The sequence below is a fragment of the Mastigoproctus giganteus genome, chromosome 1 (assembly GCF_048544385.1).
Source record: "Mastigoproctus giganteus isolate SK-2022 chromosome 1, ASM4854438v1, whole genome shotgun sequence".
Lineage (NCBI taxonomy): Eukaryota > Metazoa > Arthropoda > Arachnida > Uropygi > Thelyphonidae > Mastigoproctus > Mastigoproctus giganteus.
The window spans coordinates 183865958-183883808 of NC_143575.1; the positions used below are offsets into that span (position 1 = coordinate 183865958).

General features: G+C 35.5%; 1 protein-coding gene across 1 annotated transcript in view; it reads right to left on the minus strand.

The window, feature by feature from the left end:
- Window positions 1–17851, minus strand: part of Orc3 (origin recognition complex subunit 3) — a 381867-nt gene that overhangs the window by 89533 nt on the left and 274483 nt on the right. The window contains exon 15 of the mRNA XM_090390090.1: window positions 5496–5572. Within this exon, the coding sequence (XP_090246216.1) occupies window positions 5496–5572 (77 nt within the window). The remainder of the gene's footprint in view (window positions 1–5495; window positions 5573–17851) is intronic.

A 17851-nucleotide genomic window follows, 5' to 3' on the forward strand; every position in this document is an offset into this window, starting at 1 on the left:
AATTTATCAATCGTGTTAGAGCGAAACTGTTGTAGAAGTACCATGTTATATGGGGGTTGCCTGTATATATTTTTCCTCAAGTATCAAACAGACTACAGAAAATATAGACCAATTTTCTATTTATTGATTATTCTAAACAAACAGTTATGATCCTTTTATTTCATTTAGTTCATTTGTTCAATCCATCTCTATTCAGAGTCATTAATGAGTGCTAGGCAGCACTCCTTCAGGATGACTTTAACAGACTTCAAAGCTGGTCAGAGAAGTGGAAGCTGTTTTAATGCTGCTAAATGCAATTACACTTGGAGAATAGCAACCCACAAATAAATTATACACTTGGTGGGGTTGAACCAAAAACAGTGGAGGGGGAAAGGGATCTGGGAGTTATAATACAGGCAGATATCAAGTTTTCTGAACAGCATAAACAGGCAGCCAGGAAAGCCCATGGTGTCCTATCGATGATTTTTCAAACATTATCCTGTAGAGATGGGGATAGGATGTATAAGGCAATTGTAAGACCACATTTGTAATATTATTCAAGTATGGAGATCTCATCTGAAAAAATGACATTGAGCTTCTTGAAAAGGTCCAAAGCCGAGCAACTTGAATGGTGAGATCGGCAGAAGGACAACCATATGAGGAAAGACTCCAATTATGTGCTTATTAGCTACAGAGCTTGACAACCAGGCACCTCAAAGGTGATTTGATTGAGGTTTACAAAACTCTAAGAGGGATTAGTAAAATGAATGAAGGTGGAATTCTCACTGTTATAAAGAATTCCAGAACTAGGTATCATAAATTTAAATTACAGGGGTTGAGATTTAGGTTAGATTGTAGGAAGTTTTCTTTTAGCCAGCAAGTCGTTGATAGCTGAAACAAGTTGTCCTTGCAGGTAGTTGAGGTTGACAGTTTGAATAAATTCAAAGGTCAAATGGATAGTTACCTGTGTGAGGAGGAAAGCTATATGGTAAATACTATTACTATTCTTTAGCAGCACAATGACAATAATCTCATTTCTTTTATATTAATCTTAATCAATTTGTAAATATTTTAAATATATATAATTACTAGTGTTTTATAATTGTAAAAAATAAGTAGTTTTTAAATTTCAGCTTTCTTCATTGATTTTCATGTGTTTATCCATCTTATATAGTTATATATTATTATTGTTAATTTTATTTCAGTTCTTAATCATTGTGCAGTTGTATTTGCTTATTTTGTTCTGTATTGTATTATATGACAGTTTTCTCACACATTATTAGAGGATCAAACTGTAATGTGCGATGTTAAATTTTTTGGATATGCCGTACACATAGCAAGAATACACCCAGCTCCTCGACATAATGTGGCCTCCTTCATACACACCACTCGGACTACCTCTAGTCACTGTCTGGCAGAGTAAAGGTAGCAAGATTATACACTAGCTCAGGGGTCCCCAACCTTTTTCATCGGAGGGCCACATAGAAAATTCATAACAAATGGAGGGCAGGAGTCGGTGCAATTTTGACGACTAAAAACACTGTAAACCAAAAAACGCAATTTTAGCGACTTCACCAGGTCAAACGGGGTGTACAAGATAGAAAAACTATAAAAAATTATAAACAAGCAATATTTATTGTAAATAAAGACACAGTCATATTAAAAAATCACAATTTTTATTATTATAGTCACATTTGATATTACAGAAATAGCAAATCAATGAGATGTTTGTAGTTGTTTTGATTCAGCAATAATTGAAATGTTAGGTTTAATAGCAGAAGTTCCCAATCTTAAAAAGTCTTGTAAATGTTCATCTGTCATTCTTGATGGATGTTTGGATTTTATATATTTCATTTTTGAATATGTTTGTTCACATAGGTAAGTGCTACCAAAAATAGAAATTATTCTTCTTGCTAATTTTTTTAATTCTGGAAATTCATTTTCTGTTAAAGTTTTATAAAAGCTAATTAATGTTTCATTTTTCAATAATGTTTTCAGGTTATCGTTACTTTGAAGATCTATGATTTCTAATTGTAGATCTTTATCTATTTGTGAAACATTTACATCAAATGGATTCTGAAATATGTAAATAATTTTCTATTCTTTTCGAAATCAACAAATCGATCAACAAATGCTTCCATCGATAATTCAAGATTTCGGACAAAATTGTCGGTAGAAAAATCACAATTAGGCATATTATTATATAAACTTTCACAACACAAAAAATGAGAAAAATTATTTTGTTCAATTTGATTTTTAAATAATTATAATTTTGTCTGAAATGCTTTAATATTGTAGAACAAGTCATTTACAAGTAGATTGCGACTTTGAAGTTTTTTATTCAATGTATTCAAATGTTCACAAATATCTGTTAAAAATGCAAGTTCCCATAACCATTTTGAGTCTGTTAATTCTGGGACTGGTTTTAATATTTTGTTCATGAATATTTCGGTTCTGAGTTGAAAAAATCTTTTTAACACATTAACGCAACTCAACCATCGCACCTCCGTATGATACAACAAATCGCCATATTCGCTTTCGATTTCCTCCAAGAAAATTTTAAACTGACGATGGTTCAGGCCATTTTTGCGTATAAAATTCATAATGCTAATTAAAGTCGACATGATTGAGTTCAAAGACAAAAATTTACCACACAACGATTGCTGGTGAATAACAATGAAATTGCATAGGTCTTTCAATGTTTTTGGAATCAAAATATTTATTAACATGGCCGATGAAACCAATATTTTTTCCAACCATATTCTTTGCACCATCGGTCGTATTGCTGTCAACAATTCCCAATCAAGCTGCAGGTCTTCAAACACTTTTGATATGCTATAAAATATGTTTTCACCAGAGGTTCTATTCTTCATGCTTTCAAGTGCAGCCAGTTCTTCTGTGACTTCAAAATTTTGATTTATACCGCGTATGTAAATGAGTAACTGTGCTGTGTTGGTAATATCTTCACTTTCATCAATTGCAATTGAAAAATTTATAAAATCTGTAACTTTTTGTTTCAGCTGATCTTTAACATTAGCAGACAAGTCTTCGATTCTTCTTGCTAAAGTTGACGCTGATAAACTTATAGCAGCGAAGTGCTTAACTTGATCAGGACATATTTCTTCGGCAATTGATAGGCATACCCTTTTCACAAACTCACCATCAGTAAAAGCCCTCCCTTCTTCAGCAATGATTTGAGATGCTCACAAACTAGCTCTAATTAAATTTAAATTCTGATTAGTGAAACATGTCATCTGTTATTGTTGCCTCTTGAAATCAAAGCTCAGCTCTTGTAATTTCTTGTTTCACAACTCTCCTTGAAGTTTATCGTAAGTTGAGGCATGTTTTGTCGTATAATGCCATTTCAAATTATATTCTTTCAATACAGAAACTGCTTCCTCACATATAAGGCAGGTACATTGGTTATTGTCCCTTATAAAAAAATAATTAATCGACCAAAGTTCATTGAAGACACGACATTCGGAATCAATTTTTCTTTTCCTTGACATCTTGATTCGCTAAAATTAAAATTAAAAATTCAAAGTTAAATAAAATTAAAAATAATATGCATTTATACAAATAGCACTAATGAATTGTTGCACATGATAATCGGTGCAGCGGCCTGACGACTACGGTCTGAATGAGAATAGCTGACCAGGAGAAAGATTAATGCACGTACTTGTCTTTACATTGCAAACTGCAAAGAACGCATTGCATACAATTCTTTCACTAATACTTACTTGATTAATAATAGATTAGTGTTTAGCAATTGTTTTAACAGTCGCTTATTTTAACTTTACTATTTCACTTTTTGACAACTCGTGTTCGCCGGAAATACTCGAGGCTATAAACTTATAGCCTTGAGCACTCACACTGTTGCGATTTCCGACATCGCAAGAAACACTGCTGCCAAGTGGAAGCGCACAGAGTTGCAACAATGTTACAAAACTATATTTGGACGCATTTACATATTTTGATTAAAAATATCCTTATATACGATATGTAACAAAAAAAGATTTCTATAGAATAAATTTCACGAGGCGGATAAAATAGTTTTTCGGGCCGGATGAAATCATCTGGCGGGCCGTAGGTTGGGGACCACTGCACTACCTGATCCAATGCCGCCTAGAGAGTTACCAATAGGTTTGGTCTGGTGGATTATCTATTGGCCATGTGGTTTGAAAAAAAAAAAAAAAAAAAAATCTGCCATGAAACACAGCTGTAGCACATGACAGAAGGAAAAGCAGCTCCAATGCAAAGTATGAAGCACTCAAATTTCACGTGTAAAATGGTTCTGAACAAAATTAGAAAGTCATGTATCACTTAGAAATTTTTTTAAAATAGCCAAGGTAATACATACATATATGAACAAAGGTTCATATATGTTTTTGATATTTATCTTTGCCCTTTTAAAAGCTTAACAATGCTAATTGTGTTATTTTGCTGTTAACAATGAGTGCCGTGGACTGAAAAAAAATTTGCAGTGAAACACATCCAATGGCAGGGATAACTGCTCCTGACTTTCACATGTAAAGAAACTCCGAATAAAATGAAAAAGTCATGGAAATTTTTTTACATATTGAAATAGTGGTTGAAATAAAGGTGTAGATTCTGATGAATGGACAAATGAAGAAGAAAAATTTAAAGTTTCATTTCTAAGCAACATGTTATGTAGATATATATAAAATAAGCCTAAATACACAAAACAATTAACTCTTAGGGTATGTTTAAAAAAAATTATGGCTGGCAAAAGTGATAATTCTGGTTCTCACTGTTCAACAAGTAAGATGTAATTACTTATGTTTAGACTTCTGTAATATAAAGTTACACTGTACATTGGAAGGCACCTAAAAACAAATTTGCATTTTTACACACTTTTTAGATAACACAAGTGTTAATATACATTTTAATTATTTATTTTACATGAGTTCTAATTTCTTTTGCTAAGGACCTGAAATTCAAGCCTTGGGTCCCAAACTTTCTGGATAAGAGGTCCAGCGGCATATATTAAAATACTCAAAATGTATTACTATAAAAACAAATTTTTGAATTTAAATTTTCTGTTTACACTCCAGGATGCAAATGGTCAGAGGAGCTCACAAAGTTGTAAGAATACAAGAAACAGCACCGTATTCAAGCCCGTAAAATACGGGCTTGAACCCTGGTCACGTGTACTTATATACCCTTTCATGTGACCACTCAGCTATGGCAGCTTATTAACTGTATCAAGTTAAACCACATAAAGATTTTGCATCCTTGCCAAAAGAAATATTTTTAGAGCGGAAGAAATTATAATCTAAAATTCCCTTTCATTCAAGCATGACCAAAAATTGCGTCACATTAATATTCCAAAAGTTCACTGATTTTGACTTTCTGTAGAAAAGTACCAATTAAAATTTTCAGTATTTAATATGAGAATTTTTAGAGGGTGGCTGATAAAAGAGTAAGAATAATTTATGATACAAGAAAACATAAAATTAATTCTGAAACATGCTCTTTGGTACACTACTACTCACTTCTTTCAGCTGAGATCTACTTGTAATTTTTCCAAAATCAATAGAACATGCTGATTTGCTTTCAACTTCTTGAGAATCTGTTTTACACAATGAAACTTTCAGAATAAGATAAAAGAACATAAAAATGTGTAAACACTAAATATAAGCAGTTTTAGCTTCTGTACTGGAAAACAGAAAATTAACATTCCTTTTGGACTTCAAATATTATCCTAAAGAGTAAATTATACTTAGGTGATTTCTGAAGTTTTAGTATTAAGTTATACAAAGGTAACAAATAAAAAATGTGAAAAAAAAAAAAAAGTAATGCTTTAAACCTCAGCAGTGAAAACACATAGGAGGATGTCAGTTTCTGTTAAACACCCTTCAAAATGGATGGTGGATGCAAAGTGGGTGGTCATACCAACCACTATGCAGATGCACCGTATCACTTCCTGGTCAAAGTGTACCGTCTTAACATGCAGACACAAGAGACATCATAGATGTACGAGAGAAAAAGAAAGTTCATTGCTACAAAGTGGGTGGTGTGTAACCTGCATTCTACCTCAGGCAAGTTTCATCTTTAACTGGTATAAGGAAATTACCGAATACAGGAAGTCTGGTAAGGAATGCAGTTATCAAGGAAGATAGTCTCCAAATGTTATAATTTGCCCTTCTTATAAAGATTATCCTTTTTTTTTTTTTTTTTTTAACCTCACCAATATCATTGCCCTTCTCTGTATCCATTTCGGGAGATCTACATCCTTCCTAAAATGTTGCCTCCAGAACTGTACCACTGCTTTATACAATGGGATTAATCGTTTCCTTGTTCCTGCTAACAAAGTTCATGATTATCGTTTTCAAGTGTAATATCTGCAATATCTCACAGAGTTGGTATGTTAATCTGGGAATACTGCTACCCATATGCTTACCTTGCATTTGTCACCATTAAAATTCAACTACCATTTCTCAGCCCATTTGCCTATTTTTCTATATCTTGTTGCAGTAGCATAACTTGATTATAGCCATTAACCAACCTGCCAACTGTTTTATCATCTGCAAACTTAGACATTAAGCCTGATATACCTTCATCAATATCATTAATAAATAGAGAACATAGCAATGGACCCAGCACTGAATCCTGTGACACTTCAATAATAAAATCAGTCCATTAATAACCACTCTCTGTCTTCTCCCACTCAACCATTCCTTTATCCATTAGCAGTAACTTGCCCTTAATGGGACACTGCTAGAATTTGTGCAACAGTGTCAAAAGCTTTCCTGAAATTTAAGTATATGATATCAAAATTATTTTTTGCATCCAGTTCTTTTGTTACTGCATTATAATATTCAATCAGATTTGTCAGACAGACTGCCCCATAACAAATCCATGCTGTGACTGCACTATTATTATTATTTGGTTTTTAGGAGCATTAGCAACTAAGGCTATATTGCTCCGGGGATATGTGGTGGTCATTTCCTGACCTTTCCGCATCCTCCATATTTGGTGGGCACGGACTCGAACCCTGGTCTAATCAAGAAGCATGTACTACATACTGCTGCTCCTGCCCACCTGGCTATGGAGGCGCCTGACTGACTGACTGCACTATAAGTGCATTCCTATCTGGACGATCCTGCATTACTTCTTTAACCAGAGACTCCATTACTTTCCTCGGAACAGAAGTTAAGCTAACCAATCTGTAATTACTCATGTCACCCTTTGATTCCCCCCCAGTGAATTGGGGATATATATGCACATCAACAGTCCATAGAGAACTCTCCTAAATTAAAAGATGCTCTCATAATTCAACTAAGAGTTTGCTTACCTATTTTGCTGCCTCCCTTAATATAATTGGATAGAACCCATCCATGCTAGATGACTTTTTATGTTACATTTCAACAATTCCTCTTCCACTTTCCTCTCAGTTATCACAAAATCATTTAGCTTCCTATTAGATTCTGATGAACTTCTAGAATTCCCACCAATAAAGAACTCCTCGTGTGTGAGTGTCAATGCAAAATACCTATTCAGTTTTTCAACAACTTGGGTAGGATTATCAATGGTTAAAACATCATTGTCAAAAGAACCAATGAGAATCAACCACTTCCCTTCTACTGGTAATACACTGTATAAGTAAAATCTTTGCTGCATTTCTTGTCATTCTTTGCCAGAGACTTCTTGTCATTCTTTGCCAAGAGACTTCTTGTAATCTGCCTTGACTTTCCTAACCTCCATTGTGGCTTGACTACAAACTAGTTTATATCTACCATAGGCTTCAGTATCACCAGATAATTTATGTGCATCTCACGCACTTTTCTTCTCACTAAGAGTAAGAACATGTATATGTACACTAATGCTATGAGCATCATAAATAAACTTGATGAATTTCAAGTACTGATTAAGTCACCAAATGCAGACACTGCAGGGATAGCAAAGACAGTGTCACTCAGACATGAGTGATGCTGAATTTGAATATGGGGAGCACAATACATACAGGAAGGACAGACGGGGTGGGAATTTATGCTCTTAGTTCACAAATATATTAAATCTAAGTTGGTATGACAAACACTGGAAAAACAAAAATGAGAGGAGTATGCTATATGCCTAATGACTGCGATGAGACTACCAATCAGCTGTACAGAGAGATGTGGTGGGCCAGTAAATCAGAATATTTAATAAGGGGAGATTTTAACTTTCCAGAGGTTGACTGGAATTTGTGGATTGAACACGCACATTAGCAAGACTTTTGTAGATTTATTGGATGACTGTTTTCTACAGAAGCATGTTAGAGAGGCAACAAAAGGAAGCTATGTTATGTTATTTGGTTTTTAGGAGCATTAGCAACTAAGGCCATATTGCTCCAAGGATATGCGGTGGTCATTCCCTGACCTTCCCGCATCCTCCGTATTTGGTGGTCACGGGCTCGAACTCCGGTCTAATCAAGAAACGTGTGCTATGCACTACCGCTCCTGCCCACCTGGCTATGGAGGCGCCACAAGAGGAAGCAGTACTCTTGATCTGGTTATCAGCAGTGATTCTTCGTGCATTAAGAATTTACATATAAATGAAGTACTGGGTGTCAGTGATTACAATATACTAATGTGGAATTTAATTAAAGACATCATCATCATCAGCCATTTTCAATCCACTGCAGGATGAAGGCCTCTCCAGCAACTTTCCAGTTCCTTCTGTTTTGAGCATTGGCCATCCATTTACTACCCAAAAACTCATGAATTTCATCTATCCATCTCCGCCTTTGTCTTCCAGGTTTTCTTCTAGCTCCTCTTGGGTACCATTCTGTTATTTTCTTAGTCCATCTGTCATCATGTCTTCGAGCTATGTGTCCTGCCCAAGACCATTTTAGTTCTTTAGTTTTGATAAGAATGTCCTTTACTTGAGTTTGCTGCCTAATCCATGTGTTTCTCTTCTTATCTAACAGTCTGATTCCCAATATAATTCGTTCCATTCTTCGCTGTGTAGTTCTCAGCTTCTCTTCCATTCTTTTGGTGAGTGCCCAAGTTTCACTTCCATAAGTCATCGTGGGGATTATACATTGATTCATTATTTTACGTTTCAGACAAACTGGGATATTGCTCTTCAGTATGTGACTACATTTCCTGAATGCTATCCATCCAAAATTTATTCTTCTCTTGACTTCCAGCCATTTATCATTATTACAGCTAATAACTTGTCCCAGATAAGTATATGACTCCACCTTTTCAATTACTGCTCCTTCAATCATTATTTCCCTTTCTGTGGCATACTTGTTCATCATTACTTTTGTTTTAGCCATATTCATCTTTAGTCCAAAATCCTTACTAGCTGTGCATAACTGATTAAGATTTTCCTCTAATTCTTTGGGATCATGGCTTATGACCACAATGTCATCTGCAAATCGTAAATGGTTTAGGTACTCTCCGTTCACATTGACTCCTTTCTGCGACCAGTCTAATCTTCTGAAAGCTTCCTCAAGGGCAGCAGTAAACAGCTTCGGAGATATTGTGTCTCCTTGTCGAACTCCTTTCTCAATTTTAAATTTCCTACTGTCTTTGTCTAGTCTAATAAGGGAGGTAGCACTCTCGTATATTTTCTTCAAAATCATAATATATGGGGTATCAATGCCTTGTCTTTCCAGTGCCCGAAACATTGCCTTATGCTGTATGGAGTCAAATGCCTTTTCATAATCCACAAATGCCAGGCATAATGGTGTTTTATATTCATTTGCTTTCTCCATTAGCTGTGATATTACATGAAGGTGATCCATAGTTGAGAATCCTGTCCTAAATCTTGCTCTTTCGGTTGATTCTCATCAAGTATTCTTTCTAATCTGTTAGTAATGACCCTTGTGAACAACTTGTAGATGTGGGATAACAAGCTAATTGGTCTATAATTTCCAATTTCTGATTTATCTCCTTTCTTATGCAGCAAAACTATGATTGCATTATTCCACTGCTTAGGCGTCACACCTTTTCTAATGCACTTTGTGAAGAGCCTTGCCAGTTTTTGTGTTATGTCTCTTCCTTCCAATTTTAACAACTCTACAGTAACTTCATCTTCCCCCGGGGCTTTCCGATTCTTCATTTTCTTCAGTGCATGTTCTACCTCATCAGGAAGAATATCGGGTATGTCGTATGTGTTGCTACTTTGCAATCCATCTTCCCCACTGCTGGTATCATTCCCTCGCTCCTTCTATAATTCTCTATAGTAGTCTTCTGCTATTTGAATTATGCCTTCTCTGCTGTTTATAAGTACACCATCGCTATTCTTCAGTTTCAGTATCATTTGTATTTCTGTATTACTGCTCATGGCTGCTGATTTAAATCCTTTGTTTTCCCTTAATGCTTGTTCTACTTTTCTTGTGTTAAATCTTCTTATGTCCTCTCTGAGTCTCTAATGGCTTTGCATAACTCAGTATACTCAATTTTCTCCCTGTCAGTGTTTTTCTTGCTCTTCATTCGTCATCTTCGGTTCATCATGACAAGTGTTTCTTGACTAATTTTTTCTTCTTTGGATTTCTGTTTCCCTATAGGTTTCTTGGGCTTTATCACTTTCAGAAAGTTGTAATATTCCTCGTCGATATCTTGGTCCTGAGCAGTCTGCAGAAGCTCAAACTTGTTCTTAAGTTCCAGTACATACTGCTTTTTCTCCTCCTCTGTTATCTCAAAGACCTTTGTATTATTTACTCGAGTCAGTTTTTTCCTTTCCTTTCCTACATCTATATCAAGTGTACATCTTAAAGATGTACACTTGATATAGATGTAAATAGATGATTAAAGATGATATAGATGATTAAAGACATAACTACTGACAAGGGCAAAGAGAAAGTCTTTTCTTTCATAAGAGTGACTACAGTGGTCTCAGAGAGTTTTTAAATTATGAGTGATTGGACCAACTGATGATTACTAACAGCAGATTCTAATTGGGAAACATTCAGGGAAGTAATCATAGAAGCTGCTAGGCTTTCATACCATTAAGAAATACTTTTCAAGGCTTAGATCTAAATGGATATGAGGTGAACTAAAATGAGTGGGATGCATATAAATTATCAGGTGATATGGAAGCCTATGGTATATATAAATTAGAATGGAATCACGTCACAAAGGAAGTTAGGCAAGTTCAGACAGATTATGACAAGTCTCTGGCAAAGAATAGCAGCAAAGATTTCTATACTTATATTAATAGTAGAAGGAAGGAATTGAATAACATTAGGCCAATTGGTGTCAATGGATTAACTGTTGAAGACCCTACTCAGGTTGCTGACAAATTGAATAGGTATTTTACATTGACATTCACACATGAGGAATTCTTTACGGAAGGGGATACCAGAAATTTATCAAACTCTAATGGGAAACAAAATGATTTTGTGATAATTGAAAGGAAAGTGTAAGAGAAACTGTTGAAGCTAAACATAAAATATGTGCCTGTGGTATGGTGAATCTATCCAAATACATCAATTATATTAAACAGCAAAGAAAGTAAGCAAACCCTTATCTATAATTATGATTGCATTCTTGGATTCATGGAAGGTCCGGTCCCTATGAACTGGAGATGTGTAAATGTATCCTCAAGTCACAAAAGAGGATCAAAAGGTGAGTAGTTACAGACCTGATAGCTTAACATCTGTCTCCAGGAAAATAATGGAGTCACTGGTTAAAAAGGTTAATGGGCAATCTTGTCTGATCGACCCTACTGGTTATTATAATGCAGTAACAAAGGAACTAGATGCAAAAGATTATTTTCTATCATATACTTGGATTTCAGAAAAGCTTTTGATACTGTTGCAACAAATTGGAGCAGTGTGGCATTACAGGCAAGTTACTGCTATGGATTAAGGGAAGGCCGAGTGGGAAAAGACAGAGTGGTTATTAATGGGCACTGCTATTCCTGGACTAATGTTATTAGTGGATTCCCCCAGACTTCAGTTCTGTCTCATTGTTGTTTTCAATATTTATTAATAATATGATAGAGACATATCAGGCTTAATGTCTAATTTTGTACATGATAGAAAGGTTGGCCGGGTGATTAATGACTGTAATAATGGTGAGCTACTGCATCAAATTCTAAGAAAATTATGTCAATGGGCTGAGAAATGGCAGTTGAAATTTAGCATTGAGAAATGCAATGTAGTGCATAAGTGTAGCAGTAATCCCAGATACACATACCAACTGTGTGGTACTACAGTCAGAGTAGGGGAAATAAAAAATACCTGAGGTTAAGTGTGCAGTCAGACAAGAAATTCTCTAGGCAGTGCATACAGGCCAGCTCATTTTGTCAATAATATACAGAAACTTTGATAGCATGGATAAGGCGATGATTATCCCTTTGTAGAAGGCCCTGGTTAGGCTGCATGTCATGTATTGTATACAGGTATGAGGGGGGGCATTTTAAGAAGGATGTAGAACAGCTGGAACAGGTGCAGAGAAGTGTAACCAGATTGGTTAAGGGTTACCAAAAGGGTGTTCTTACCAAGAAAGGCTTCATTTCTGCAAATTGCAGTCTGGAGACTAGGCACTAGGAATAAATTCAATGAGGAATTCAAGAATGACTAGACAAATTTTTGGATGGAGAGTATGGATGGGTAAAGCCTGTAGTGTTTTTTTTTTTTTTTTTTTTTTGCTGATGCTTTATAAGCTTGTTTTTTGCTTTTGCATCATTTGCCACTACTAATACTATCTTACGAGTTCAAATACCATTCCAGGCCTAAGCCTGGAATGGTATTTTTTTAGTTGCTATGAAAAGCCTAGAAGCTTCTTTGATTATTTTCCTGAATGCTTCCCATTCAGCATTTGCTGCTGACTACATCATCAGATAGTCCCACTTTACAGAATTTAAAAACTGTCTCAGACCACTGTAGTCACCCTTACGGAAGCAAAAGCCCTTTCCTTTACCTTTGACAGTAGTTATGTGTTTCAGTAAGTCACACATCAGCACACTGTGATCACTGCCACTGAGAGAATCTTTTATCTGGAGGTTCTTAATGTATGGAGCCAATGCTGATAATCAGATCAAGAGTATTGCTTTCTCTTGCTGCTTCTCTAAAATACTGTTCTAGGAAACAGTCATCCAATAAATCCATAAAAGTCTTACTAGTGTGTGAGTGACTAGCTCACAAGTTCCAGGCAATATCTTCAAAGTTAAAATCACCCATTATAAGACATTCTGATTTACTGGCCAACTCTGTTTCTTTGTATAGTCATTTGTTATACTCATCACTCTTTCATTTTTGTTTTCCCAGTGTTTATGTCACACCAAGCCAACTAACATTGCACTGGTCATCCTTGCAGACTGGATGTACTACCTTAGATTTAATAGTATTCTTAACTAAGAGCATTAGACCTCCACCTCTCCTGTCTTGTATGACCTTTTGTATACATTATACTGCTCATATTCAAATTCCCTTACATCTGAGTGACACAACATCTGTGATATCCCCACAATGTCTACATTTGGTGATGAATTTGAAGAAGCACTTAAGCAGTGCTTCTTCAAATTCATCAGATTTATTTACCATGCTCCCAACATTATTTACCATGCTCCCAACATTAATTTGTTCCTAGAGAGCTCTCGTAAAGCAGGAATATATTCCCATAGACATAATGAAAAAATTGGGGTTACATTCAAATTTCAACAATGAAATTTGACTATAGTAATGTTAAATTGGTTCGGATCTTATTGGTTTGCTGGAAGCACAAGAATTCAGTGTGTTCTTCAGAAATGCCAATTCGATTGGATACTATGATGTGGTCATAAAGGAACTAGATGCAAAGAATAATTATGATATCATATATTTGGATTTTAGAAAGGCTTTTGACACTGTTGCACATGGAAGATTGCTGCACAAATTGGAACAGTGTGGCATTGGAGGCAAATTGCTGCTATGGATAAAGGGATGGTTGAGGGGGAGAAGACAGAGAATGGTAATTCTCTGTCTTCTCCCACACTGGATACTGCTCTTCATGGACTAATGTTATTAGTGGAGTCCCTCAGGGTTCAGTGTTGGGTCCATTGTTGTTTTCTGTATTTATAAATGATGGTATATCAGGCTTAATGTGCAAGTTTGCAGATGATCGGCAGGGTTGTAAATGACACTAATGACAGTATGCTGCTGCAAAAGTATCTAGAAAAGTTGAGCAGATGGGCTGAGAGGTGGCAACTGAAGTTTAACATTGACAAATGTAAAGTACTGCATATGGGAAGAAGTAACCCCAGAGTAACGTATCGACTGTGTGGTACTACACTGACAGTGGTAGAGAAGGAAAAGGACCTGGGGGTAATTGTGCAGGCAGATATGAAGTTTTCTGAGCAGTGCAGAAGGTCTGAAAAGGTAGCTCATGATGTCTTGTCAATGATATACAGGAATATTTCTAGCAGGGATAAGGAGGTGATTATCCCCTTGTATAAGGCAATGGTCAGTCCACACCTTTAGTACTGTATACATGTCTGGAGGCCTCATTTTAAGAAGGATGTAGAGCTGCTGGAATGAGTACAGAGAAGGGCAACAAGATTAGTGAATGAAACAAAGGGTTGCTTTTACAAAGAAAGGTTTAAGTTTTGCAAATTACAGTGTCTGGAGACTAGGCACCTGCAAGGTGATCTGATTGAGATGCATAAAGCCTTGAATGGTTTGAGCATACTCAATGCTGATGGGATTCTTCCTCTAGCTCATAATAATGGCCTGAGAGGGAATTTTATTGTTGAAGTAACCCCAGAGTAACGTATCAACTGTGTGGTACTACACTGACAGTGGTAGAGAAGGAAAAGGACCTGGGGGTAATTGTGCAGGCAGATATGAAGTTTTCTGAGCAGTGCAGACGGCCTGAAAAGGTAGCTCATGATGTCTTGTCAACGATATACAGGAATTTTTCTAGCAGGGATAAGGAGGTGATTATCCCCTTGTATAAGGCAATGGTCAGTCCACACCTTTAGTACTGTATACATGTCTGGAGGCCTCATTTTAAGAAGGATGTAGAGCTGCTGGAATGAGTACAGAGAAGGGCAACAAGATTAGTGAATGAAACAAAGGGTTGCTTTTACAAAGAAAGGTTTATGTTTTGCAAATTACAGTGTCTGGAGACTAGGCACCTGCAAGGTGATCTGATTGAGATGCATAAAGCCTTGAATGGTTTGAGCATGCTCAATGCTGATGGGATTCTTCCTCTAGCTCATAATAATGGCCTGAGAGGGCATAAATTCAAATTGAGGAAAGACAGGTGTAGGATGGATGTGCGGAAGTTTGCCTTTAGCCAGTGGATGGTTGATTGATTACTTGCTGGAACAAACTTCAATCAAGTACTCAATTTCCTCCTTTAATACCCTTGCTAATGCAGTTTTCAGACCTATTATAACATGGGCATTATAACATTAAATGCCACATAGTTTTAAAGGAATCCCACACACTTTCAGTTTTTCAGATAAAGATACCCAATGATGTACACCCTGTCATCACCTCCTAATGTTGGAAACGATAGAGAGCTGCTTGGATCTGAGTGAGTGAGTGGGTTCCCTCCCCCAATTAGCAAAGGTAATGGGATATTGTTTGAAATCATTTTGATTATTCCATTTTTGAGAGCTAACACTTCTTTTAAAATTTCTCTAACAATACTTACTGTTTTTTAATTCCACAACCACATTTTTTTGCTAATTCACTTTTGGGAAACTTATTTCTAAACAAACCTGCATGATTAACACAACTCAGAGGAGCATTACATTCTTTTATAAACAGTGTGAATACAGCATGTTTGGTTTGGTTTTGGTTTTTATGGTGCATGGGCGACTAAGAATTCAGCATGTAAAACAGTATCATGTTCACTTTGAAAAACCTACATTTATTTTTGTTTCAGCCAACTGAAATTGAAAAATCACATTTACCTATAGTACAAAAAGTAAACATTGTTGTTTACATATTTTATAATACAATCTTATGTATAATCTTTTGTCTTCTAAAATTTTATATCGTATTTCTCTTGCATTTTACTAACGTTGTTAATTAGCTTTATGGGGGGGGGAACGACACTGTGGCCACATCATAAACTAGCACACTGCAGCCAAACATAAAAGAAATTCAGAGAATCGCTAAAAATTTAAGACTTTAATGGCAAAAACCATGGTTTTACTATTTTTTTTGCAAAATATACAGGGAAAAACTATGTTACAATGGGGGACAGAGAAGAGGTCAAAATGGGTCAAGGAAGATAAATTCTCTGCCGTAAAACCATAGTCAGCATGTATGATACATGCACTGGACTTACTTCCAAATTCCAATTATGTCTCTCCTCTCTACCTTGCTGCCATCTTTTCACAACGGAAACAGCATCTTTCCTGCAGTACTATAAACAATAAGTAGCAAAATAGCAAGTTACTTTACTGAGATAATATATATATATATATTAGATAAGTGTATGAGTAGGGTTGCTGACCTGTCAGGTGTAGTTATAAGGGAAAAAAATTAAAAAAGTGCCTGAAAAATAAAAGCAGAGTACATAAAATTAAATAAAAATATACAAATGGTATTTAATGCCATAGATCCTAAGATTTTAACTACGTCATAAAGGGCAGGAAAAACCAAAATCAATGGAAATACAACAAGAAGTAAGGCCTCTGTTTCTGTTATGACATATGTAGCAGACAGAAAAAGAGAGCAGAAATAAGTCATAGCTGACCCGACAGAGACCAAAAAAGAAAGCAATAAAACACAAATGAAATATAATTCAAAAATAAATAAAAATAAAAGTAAAATGCAAAATTAATACCAATTAAGAAAAATTAAATGAATAGCAAACAGCCTTATGTGAATTTTAACAAAGAATTTGTAATATGATTATGAAAGGATATAGTCGGAATATGAAACTTTACTGTCGTGCTTGGCAGGAGATAGTGAAATGGGCTGAGGGAAACAAACACATCAAGGCTGTATTGGGGATTGGAGTGTTAGCCAATAGTTCCCAGCAAATTTATAACCATTAAAATAACCCTGTGTAGGGGGAGGGGAAGAAGGCAATTAAACAAATGAGGCAAACAGACTAGCAAAGGGGAGAAATCAATAACTTCCAAAATAGTGTTAAAAAGATGCTAAAAAAAGTGAGCGATAGCAGAAAATTAGCATCTTGAATGTTGCTTTCAGTCAACCTAATCACACACGAGATATAAAAATACAGTGTCTAAGAACAGTGAAAAGTAATTGTAAGAAGGAGAATATAGTAATGCTCGGGCAGTCCGAGGTTGCATAACCCGTACCAATAGTAGGACATAGGACTGGACACAAGCCTCATGTTTAAGTCAGTAATGCTATTGTTTTAACAAATATGACATTAAACAATGTCAGAAATGAAAATAAAGATGAAAAAACAACTAACAAAATATAATACCCCGTGGTTAGCCAATCAGTGGGCACAAGCTAGGGATCATTTGACTATACATTATGTACAAGCCTGAATATAAAAAGATATCAACCAGCAATTATGTTGTTAATATTAATATGGTTGTCAATAAGCTTTTTATATTTCATATTCAGTGCTTTCCTAAAACGATGGAAAGGAAGCCTGAAGGGAAACTATTACCAAGCAGTTTATTATGGAGTAATTTATATTCTTTAAAAAGTGATTGTTGTTATTACATATGGCGGCAATTCTGATACATTGAGTATTATATTTGAATACACTTTTTTTGAGATGTTTGAGTGCCAGTAGGTGAAGCTGACTACATTAAAGTTAAAAGCATCTCTTTTATTATATATGTTAATTTCAGTATGTGGGCTATTGATATTAATGTCCAAGTCTAAGTAATTAGCTGAATGGTCATTGTTATTTGTTCTTTCCAGAGTAAGTTCTGGAGGATAAATGCTAGCAAAGTCCTGCAAAAATGTAGGGTAGTTGATTACTAA